The 9,695-nt window shown below is 52.0% G+C and overlaps 1 protein-coding gene across 1 annotated transcript in view; it reads left to right on the forward strand.

Moving 5' to 3' along the window:
• The window catches only part of TTC3 (tetratricopeptide repeat domain 3), an 86,398-nt gene extending 76,703 nt beyond the window's left edge, over positions 1-9,695 (forward strand). Inside the window, exons 41-46 of the mRNA XM_056119245.1 lie at positions 527-628; positions 5,635-5,966; positions 7,048-7,174; positions 7,276-7,380; positions 8,921-9,013; positions 9,606-9,695. Of these exons, the coding sequence (XP_055975220.1) occupies positions 527-628; positions 5,635-5,966; positions 7,048-7,174; positions 7,276-7,380; positions 8,921-9,013; positions 9,606-9,680 (834 nt within the window). The 3' untranslated portion in view covers positions 9,681-9,695. The remainder of the gene's footprint in view (positions 1-526; positions 629-5,634; positions 5,967-7,047; positions 7,175-7,275; positions 7,381-8,920; positions 9,014-9,605) is intronic.

Here is a 9,695-nt window from a genome sequence, read left to right on the forward strand (position 1 = left end):
ATATGATTCTGGGAGGCCAGTGTCAGACTGAAACTTTGACCTTGTTAAAGGCGTTTTTGGTTTGACATTTGTAGGCGAATATATTACAAAGCTGGTGATACTTTCTTTAGGAGCAGTCTGGAACTTTGTCCTTGAATGGCAAGATAGGAGTAGTTGTGTTTCTAAGCTGTGTAACATACTGGTTAATTTTTTTGTTTCCTTCACAAGAAGTCATTGTTTTAATTCTTTACGTGGGTGGGGAGGAGAAGGGTGATGTTTAGGGGTCACTTCTTCTGGCTCTGCACTTAGGAATTACTCCCGGCGGTGCATGGGGAACCTTAAGGGATACTGGGGCTCAAACGCCCTTCCCGCTCGCTGTACAATCGCTCCAGCCCTTTTGTTTTGACATTTTACATTTTATTTATCCTCCTTAGAAAATCAGTGACCATTCGTGATGTCTTAAGAAGAAGAGATTCGTCCCAATTGATAATCATGGTTTTCCCTACGTAAGTTGTAGCAATACTTCACGCTTTTCCTCTTCCTACAGGTTCAGTTTGAAGAACAAATTAAGGAAATTAAAAATGGCTCTCGGCTGAGTGAACTTTCCAAAATACAGATTTCCGAGCTTTCGTTCCCGGCCTGCAGCACGGTAGGTCATCCCGTCTTTTGGTTTGAAGGCAGGCATGCATAATGAAGTACAGCTTATTCCTTTGGTGTTTTCAGGTGCCAGGGATTGAGCCAAGGGACTATGAGGCAGGCGCTGGGCCACTGAGCCACAGCCGTGGCCCTTTTCTCTGGGCTCAGGTCACCCCTGATAGGGCAGGGTCCATGTGGTGCTGCGCACTGAAGCCCGGTCAGCGCTTTACCCCCTGCACTGTCTCTCCAGCCCTCTTTCCATTTGCTGATGGTGCAATTAGTTTGCGTGGAATCACTTAAACTTCCTCTGACTTCCTTGGCAAAAGAAAAATTTGTTCCGCTTTTGAAAGTTTTCTCGTCTTGATCTGGAGAAAAATTTTGGTTTTTTGTTTGTACTCTTAGAGGCTCAACCCAGGATGCTCAGGGGTTGCTCGTGGCTCTGCACTCAGGAATTACTCCAGCAGTGCTCAGGAGTTATTCCTGGCATGCTTGGGGGTCTATATGGGATGCTGGGAATCAAACCCAGGTGGGCTGCATGCTAGGCAAAGACCCTCCCCACTGTACTATCACTCGAGCCCTGAGTTTTGTTTCAATGAGGAGAATAGATTCTGAATTTAAGAAGACGGGTTGGAGCAGGTAGTCCCAAAACAAAACAAAACCAAAAAAAAAAAGCCATTTTTCTCTTCAGGGAACTAAGAAGAAATATTTTTGGGTGGGGGTTTGTTTGTTTGTTTTGTCTTTGCTTTTTGGGTCACACCCAGCAATGCTCTGGGGTTACTCCTGGCTCTGCACCCAGGAATTACTCCTGGCGGTGCTCAGGGGACCATATGGGAGGCTGGGAATCAAACCAGGCCGGCTACATGCAAGGCAAGCGCCCTACCGGCTGTACTATATAGCTCCAGCCCCCCAAGAACAGTCTTATTTAAAGTGAAGGTCCTGGGGCTGGAGAGATAGCACAGCGGGTAGGGCGTTTGCCTTGCACTTGGCCAACCCGGGTTCGGTTCCCAGCATCCCATATTGTCCCCCGAGCACCGCCAGGAGTAATTCCTGAGTGTAAAGCCAAGAGTAACCCCTGTGCATCACCGGGTGTGACCCAAAAAGCAAAAAATAATAATAATCACGGTCACGGTCCTCCCATTGTTCATTGATTTGCTCGAGTGGGCCCAGTAACATCTCCATCGTGAGACTTGTTGTTACTGTGTTTGGCATATCGAATACGTCACGGGTAGCTTGCCAGGCTCTGCCATGCGGGCGAGATACTCTCAGTAGCTTGCCGGGCTCTCCGAGAGGGGCGGAGGAATCGAACTCGGGTCAGCCATGTTGGCTGCATGCAAGGCAAAAGCCCTACCGCTGTGCTATCGCTCCAGCCCAATAATAATAATAAAGTGAAGGTCTTTTATGGTTTTTGACATTCTTAGAGCAGATATTGAGAGGAAAACATTTGAATCCCAGTTAAATTATTTACTTCCTTTTATCAGTACATAAAAGAATCTTGTATTCAGCATCCTCAGCCAGAGAGACAGTGGGGGCTGCTTGTTCTCTCCTTGCATATAGCAGAGCTGGGTTTCACCCCAGCACCACCAGGAGTGATCCCTACGCACAGCGCCAGCAGGAAGCCCCGAGCACCTCTGGATGTTGACTAAGAATCAAAAAAATACACAGAATGCTGAGGCTTCTTTAGTCGTCCTGAACGCTTGAGTATTCTCTCTTTAAAAACCTTACATATGGGGGCTAGAGCAATAGCATAGTGGGTAGGGCGTTTGCCTTGCACGTGGCCGACCCAGTTTCAATCCCTGGCATCCTATGTGGTCCCCTGAGCACAGCCAAGAGCAATTCCTTAGTTAGTGCAGAGCCAGGAGTAACCACTGTGTGTCGCTGGGTGTGACTTAAAAAGAAAAGGAAAAGAAAATGGGGGAAAAAAACCAACCTTATGTATGTGTTAATTCTCCTTCTTTCAATTCGGTGTTCTTGGTTGTCAAAATTGAATGTGGTCTGTGTCGTTCAAAACATTCAGCAGTTCGGGGCTAGAGCGATAGCACAGCAAGTAGGGCGTTTGCCTTGCACGCAGCCAACATGGGCGACCCGAGTTCGATTTTCAGCATCCCATATGGTCCCCTGAGCACCGCCAGGAATAATTCCTGAGTGCATGAGACAGGAGTAACCCCTGAGCATTGCCGGGTGTGACCCAAAAAGCCAAAAAAAAAAAAATTCAGCAGTTTGAGAAAAGGGAATTTGAGCCTTTTATTAAAGACAAGTTGGGGGCTGGAGAGATAGCACAGCGGGTAGGGTGTTTGCCTTGCACACGGCCGACCCGGGTTCAATTCCCAGCATCCCATATGGTCCCCTGAGCACTGCCAGGAGTAACTCCTGAGTGCAGAGCCAGGAGTAATCCCTGTGCATCTCCAGGTGTGACCCAAAAAGCAAAAAAAAAAAAAAAAGACAAGTTTGCCGGGGCTTCCCACAGGGGCACAGAAAGCAGTAGTAACATAAATGAGAACACATTCATCTAGAGCTGTCTCTCAGACTTACTCCAGCCTTGGACCCTTCCAACCTGGCGTCCTTCCCCGGGTCCTTTGTCCTGCTGGTTAGCCCCATCTCCATGGGTTTCACCTGTGCCTCTTGGAATCCCCTAGGAACGAGGACTTGGGGGGCTGTAGGCCCTGCCATTGAGGACTGCTGGCCAGAGCTAGAGCCGGGGTTTTCCCTCTTGGAGGACTGAACAGTCAGATCAGAGTGGAGTGAGTGTGTGAGCAGGGTGGAGGGTCTGGATTAGAAGACAACACTCCTTTCACGGTGTCACGGAAGAGCCGGACAACAGCGGGTCTGGGACAATCCTAGAGCCCACAGCCCAGACAAAGAGAGCACTGTTCCCAGAGACCCACAGGAAACTGGCCCAGGGTTCAAGTAAGGGAACGGCAGGAGCGTTGCCTGCTGTGGCCGTCACTGGCTGTGAAGTGGTGAACGGAACCATCCAGTCCTGAGCTCTCTGCCGCAGGCCACAGCATGTCCGGATGTGGGGGGATGGGGAGGTGGGCTCGCCGTGGGAGATGTTGCTGCTCAGAGATTGTGGAGGGGGGTGGGGGCCCCAGGGGGGGCGGGTTGAGGTCAGCTCCTAGGATCCAGGATTAGGGGGGCATGAGAAGAGAAATGGGCTCGCCTGAGGCTGGGGGTGGGCTGGCGGGGGGGCGGTGGCCGACAGGCAAGCGTGAAGAACTTTGAAGTTGCAGACTTTGATTTCCTTGGCAGCTATGGCCGTGGGCACCGTGAGCAGCTGGACATGTGCTGCTGTGTCCTGAGTTGGGGGCGGGCGTGAGGCGGGATCTGACTCAGGGCACAGACGGGCTGAGGACTGGCCGGGATTGTGGAGAGGGACGGCCGCAGGAGAGGCACAGAGGAGCTCACCCGGAGTGTGGACCGAAAAGCAGATAAGGCCCACGCAGTAGTAGCTCAGCTCAGCGGGGAGGGCGCCTGCCTTGTACGTGGCAGACCCGGGTTCTACCCTTGGGGTCCCTTGAGCCTGCCAAGAGTGATTCCTGAGCGCAGAGCCAGGAGTTCGCCCTGAGCGTGGCTGGGTGTAGCCCAGAAACCAAAAGCAAATAAAACTTGATGTCCACAGGGAACAGATGCCTCGGCTTGTTGAGGTAACAAGTGAGTCTCAGCAGCCACAAACAAAGGGCTCCTTGGTCTTTGCCTGGATCCAGCCTCCGTGTCCGTCCTCCCTTTCGCCCGGTACTAAGGGTGCACCCTGCCCTGCACAGCCTCCTCGCATGTGCTTCCCCGGGTATTGCCTGGACCTCAGGGCCCGCGTTTACAGCATGACCCACCCCCCCACTTCCAAGCATCAACTTGTCCCTTGGAGGGCCAGTGACAAAGCTCGGTGGGAGGTGCAGGCCCCGCCTTCTGTGAGGCCCTGGCTTCAGTGGCCCGAGAAGCGAGAAGGCCAGTTGAAATGGGGACCGTCGGTGGCCTCGGCAAGGGCAACTCTTGTGCTCCTCCCCTGAGTCCAACACAAAGCTTAGCCTGGTAGGTGGGATTTGGGGGAAAGATGGTTCTTTAAAATTCCACAGTGGAGCGGCCCAAGAGGGTACTGCAGCCCAGGCGCTGCCTTGCACCCTTGTGGCCCAGGTGTGCGCCCAGGTTCCCAGGTGGTCCCCCTCAGGCACCGCCAGGAGTGGTTTCAGAGTGCAGAGCCAGGAGCCAGCCCTGCACATCCCCACAGAATCTACTCTCCTCAAAACATTTTCTTTTACAGAGAGCTTAAGTCTAGGGAGAGGCGTTTGTTTATTTATTTATTTATTTTTATTTTTATTAGTGAAACACCATGAGGTACAGTTGTAGACTTACAAATTTTGTGCTTGAGTTTCAATTATACAAGGATCAAGTACCCATCCCTCCACCAGTGCCCATTTCCCACCACCACGGATCCCAGTATCCCTCCCACCCCCCATTCCCCCATCCCACCCTGCCTCTGTGGCAGGGTATTCCCTTTTGTTCTCTCTCTCCTATTGGGTGTTGTGGTTTGCAAAAGAGGCATTGAGTGGCAGTCATGTTCGGTCTATAGTCTACTTTCAGCATGCATCTCTCATCCTGGGAGGATCCTCCCAACACCCTTTATTTGGTCCTCCCTTCTCTATCTGAGCTGCCTTTTCCCCTAGCATGTGTGGCTGGCCACCAAGCCATGGAGCAAAATTCCTGGTACTAATCTCGGCCATTCTTGGGTGTTTAGACTTTAATACAATGATCAAGTGCCCATCCATCCACCAGTGCCCATTCTCCACCACCATTAATCCCACTATCTAGGGAGAGGCATTTAGAAGCCCAAGTTCTTTTCTGGTCAGCAATGAACACGTTACATTATGGGAAGAATTTTTTTTTTAATTTTTTGCCATGAAAGCGTTTCTTGATTGTGTCCATTTCCTGTCCCTGGAGCTTGCTGGTTTGGGCCAGTCGGACTCCATTGCCTGTGTCTGTCGGTTCGCTTCCTCATAATGACACGGCCACTGTGGTTGTCACCTCCAGGTTCACGCGCAGTCACATGCTGAGACTTCCGCGCTTTCAGGGACCGAAGACCCGACAGCCGCTCCCCAGGAACCCAGTGCGGATTCTGCCAGCGATGACCCCGAGGGGGCCACCTCCGCCCCCCTGCCAGGTTCCCCATGTGATGAGCAGGAAGGCGCCAGTGCCCCCGATGGCAAGAACACTGGTCCTGCCCCCCAGCCAGAAGGTGGCCTCGGACCCGACCAGAAGCTGCCCACCTCTCTGGGGCACGCCAGCCGCTCCATGCAGTCTCCCAAAAAGCCGTTCAACAGCATCATGGAGCACTTGTCCGTGGTGTTCCCGGGCTACAGCTGGTAGGTGGCTCTGCTCAGCCCTTGGTGAATGTGAGGGCAGACGGCACTGTCCCCGCAAAGTTAGGGCTGATCAGGACTGCAGCAGAGAAACATGACAGAGTTGTCTTAAAATGTGGTGCCCAAAAGCACAGGGGACACATTTTTCTTTTTTGTTGTTTGTTTTTGAGTCACACCTGGCAGTGCTCAGGGCTTTCTCCTGGCTCGGTACTCAGGCATGTCTCCTGGTCGGGGCTTGGGGGACCTTGTAGGATGCCGGGGATCGAATCCAGGTGGGCCGCGTGCAAGGCCAACGCCCTTCCGATGTACTATGGCTTCAGTCCCTGGGGCCATGTTTCCTTTCTGGAAACGCAGAGAAGACTCTTAGCCTGTGTTTCTGTGCAGCCCAAAATGGAATCACTGAGCACAGAGGAGCCCTCAGCTCCTAAGAACCCTCAGCCATCTGCTGAGCGGTCAAGACCAGCAACAGTGACCCTCTTGATGGCAGATGCTGGCGCTTACACCTTTCTGGGGGAAGCACACCCACAGAGAAACCTCTGCCATCTGAGTGTTTAGGTGTGGGGCAGAAGGAAAGTGGTGGAATTTGTCAGGGCGTCAGGGGCCAATGTGTATAAGGGCTGCAAGCTGCGTTTTCCTGATTCAGCCAATGTTGTGTCTGGGAGCAGGCCCCTGAGTGCTGCTTGGGTGGGGGGACCCTCCAAGTTTTAGAAAATAAATATTTAGAAATAATCACATCTTCCTTATTAGCAACAGTGGGGCTTTTTTCTGCTTTTTTTCATGCAGTTTACATGAAACAGGTGACCTCTGGATTTGTTCTTTTTGCTTTGGGTTTTTTCTTGACACAAAATAGTGATTTGTGGGTCAGGAACAATAGCACAGCTTGTAGAACATTTGCCTTGCATGCCGCCAGCCCACGTTCAGTCCCCGCATCCCATAGGGTCCCCCCAGCACCGCCAGGAGTGATTCCTGAGTGCAGAGCCAGGAGTAACCTCTGAGCATCGCTGGGTGTGACACAAAAAAGAAAAAAAAAGAAGAGTAGTGATTCGTGGCAGAAAACTCACTTTCTCTCCTCTTCCCCTTGCAGCTCCGAGCTTGCTGGGTTTATGAAAAAAGTGCGAAGCAAAAATAAGAATGCACTGTCGGGACTGAGTATTGATGAGATTGTCCAGAAAGTGACTGACCACATTGTCGAGGAGCAGAAGAAGAACAAGGTCAGTCTCCACCCACGGGCATGCGAGGGGGGGCAGACGAGGTGCAGGCGAGAGGCAGTTGGCCACCTCCGGGTAACTGAACTCGTGTTCTCTGAATTCAGCCCAATCCAGGAAAGGACCAGAAGCCCATGGAGCCAGCCGCTGCTGCTGCTGCCACCGGCGCCGGAGCCTCAGCCAGACCCCAGGAGCAGAAGACAGACATGCCGGTGAGAGCTGGCGTCCGGAGTGGCAGCTTTTCTGCCCCTGTACAAGGAGGCCAGCTGTCTTCTCGTGGCTTAGTTGCTTTTTATTTTTATTTTATTTTTCTTTTTGGGTCACACCCAGCGATGCACAGGGAGGGGTTACTCCTTGGCTCGTGCGCTCAGGAGTTACTCCTGGTGGTGCTCAGGGGATGATATGGGATACTGGGAATTGAACCCAGGTCTGCCGTGTGCAAGGCAAACGCCCTACCTGCTGTGCTATCGCTCCAGCCCCTCTTCTTTTTTATTTTTAAGCTGAATGAATTTCTTCTTAAAGTTAGAGACAGAGGGGCCCTTCGGTGGTCGGAGGGCTGGAACCCAGGCTTGGCTAGCGGCCCAGGGACTGCTTGCTGTTACCCACCACCTCCCAGGGTCAGAAACAAATCCAGGTGTGCTGGGAACCTCAGTGACCATTGAGGTTACTATCTCTGCTTTTAGGGGTGTCTTGGGGTCATCCCCTTTGCCCTCCCTCAGTTCCTATAAGTGACACTTACACTCTGTTTTAGTGACCCAGTCCAGTTCTGACCTCACTGAGGGTAGCTGTCTGACTTTTTTGTTTAATTCTTTTTCTTTGCCATTCCAAGGCCTGACTTATGCAAAGTGCGTGGTGTTCCTAGAAACAGTGGTATCTTGGGGCAGGAGCCAAAACGGCTGGTGCCCCGTGCACCCCCGGGAATGACTCCTGAGCACTCTCAGGTGTGGCTTTAAAAAAAAGCCAATAGAAAAGGGGACTGGAGTGTTAGTGTAGCAGATGAACCACTTGCCTGGCGTGCGGCCTACCCGGTGGGGAACATAGAGGATGCTCGAGGTCAAGCCTAGGTCCGCTGCGTGCAAGGCCAGCGCCCTACCTGCTGTCCTGTGGATCCAGCCCTCTCCTCTTGAATGCAGTGCCATCATTTCTCCTTTTGGTATTTTTCAGTCTTAAGAAATGCTATTGAGGGGCTGGAGCGATAGCACTGCAGGTAGGGCGTTTGCCTTGCACGTGGCCGACCCCGGTTCGATTCACAGCATCCCATATGGTCCCCCAAGCACCGCCAGGAGTAATTCCTGAGTGCAGAGCCAGGAGGAACCCCTGTGCATCGCCGGATGTGACCCAAAAGGGAAAAAACAAAAAGAAAAAAGAAAAAAAAGAAATGCTATTGAAAGCCATAATGCCCAGAACGAAAGAGAGGAAATAAAGTGCCTGCCATGGAGACATACTGGAGGTGGGGGTGTGAAAGGAAGGAAACTTGGGGAAATTGGTGGTGGGGGTTTGAACACTGGTGAAGGGATGGGTGTTGGAGCACTGTATGACTGAAACACGATCATGAAGAACTTTGTTACTATCTCATGGCTATTTAATAATTTTTTTTAATGTTATTTAAAAACAACTGTCTGCTAAACTGTTAAAATAATCTACCAGTTACGAGGTGAAAATATCTGAAGGTTTCTTTAGGAAGAGCTTATTTAGTAAAAAAGGAATTCAGTTGTTTATACGTCTGGTTAATTCCGATGTTTATTTCCACAGAGTCTGTGTGCCAATGCCTGTGAAATATGCCATGAGGTGTTCAAGTCCAAGAACGTGCGTGTGCTTCGATGCGGACACAAGTTCCACAAAGGGGTGAGAAGTGGTCCGGCCTTTCTCTTTCCATGGCTTCTAACTGGGAGGTTAAAAGATTTTGGTTTTCGCTCAGTTGGGGGGTGAGTGGGGTTGGAGCCACACCTGGCGGTGCTCGGGGCTCCTTTTGGCTCTGGCCCTGAGATCGAACCCAGGACAGCCACGTGCAAGGCCGGAGCTGGACCCACTGTACTATTGCTCCAGCCCGTGGGAAGTGTTTTCAACATTCGAAGGGTCTTCTCCCCCCTAAACAGCGGTGCTGTTTTGTTTCCTAAGTCCATTTCCTTGTTAGCATCATACTGTTGTCCACTGTCTTGTCGGGTGCCGGGCTGAGAGAAGGGGAGATGCTTCTTGGGCTCAGCGGGCGGTCAGCAGTCTGCCCGCCATCTTCTCCCCCAAGAGCTACCTTGGTGCTCAAACTCAAAGCAGTTTTGGGCTTCACCTGCACTCGGCCTGGGGAAGCCTCATGTCCTTGGTGTTGGGCCATGACATCAGGCCCCACCAAACGCGGAGGTGCAGTCAGCCGCGTCTGCCCGGGGACGAAGCGCCCATGTGCTTCTCCAGCATCCTCCAACATCCGTCCTGTTCTTTGCAGTGTTTCAAGCAGTGGCTCCGAGGCCAGAGCAGCTGCCCGGTCTGCCTGAGCCAGGACCTCCAGTCGGAAGAGTAGGCTCCACCTTTTTGG

The sequence above is a fragment of the Sorex fumeus genome, unplaced genomic scaffold (assembly GCF_029834395.1).
Source record: "Sorex fumeus unplaced genomic scaffold, SorFum_2.1 ptg000041l, whole genome shotgun sequence".
NCBI classification, from domain to species: Eukaryota; Metazoa; Chordata; class Mammalia; order Eulipotyphla; family Soricidae; genus Sorex; species Sorex fumeus.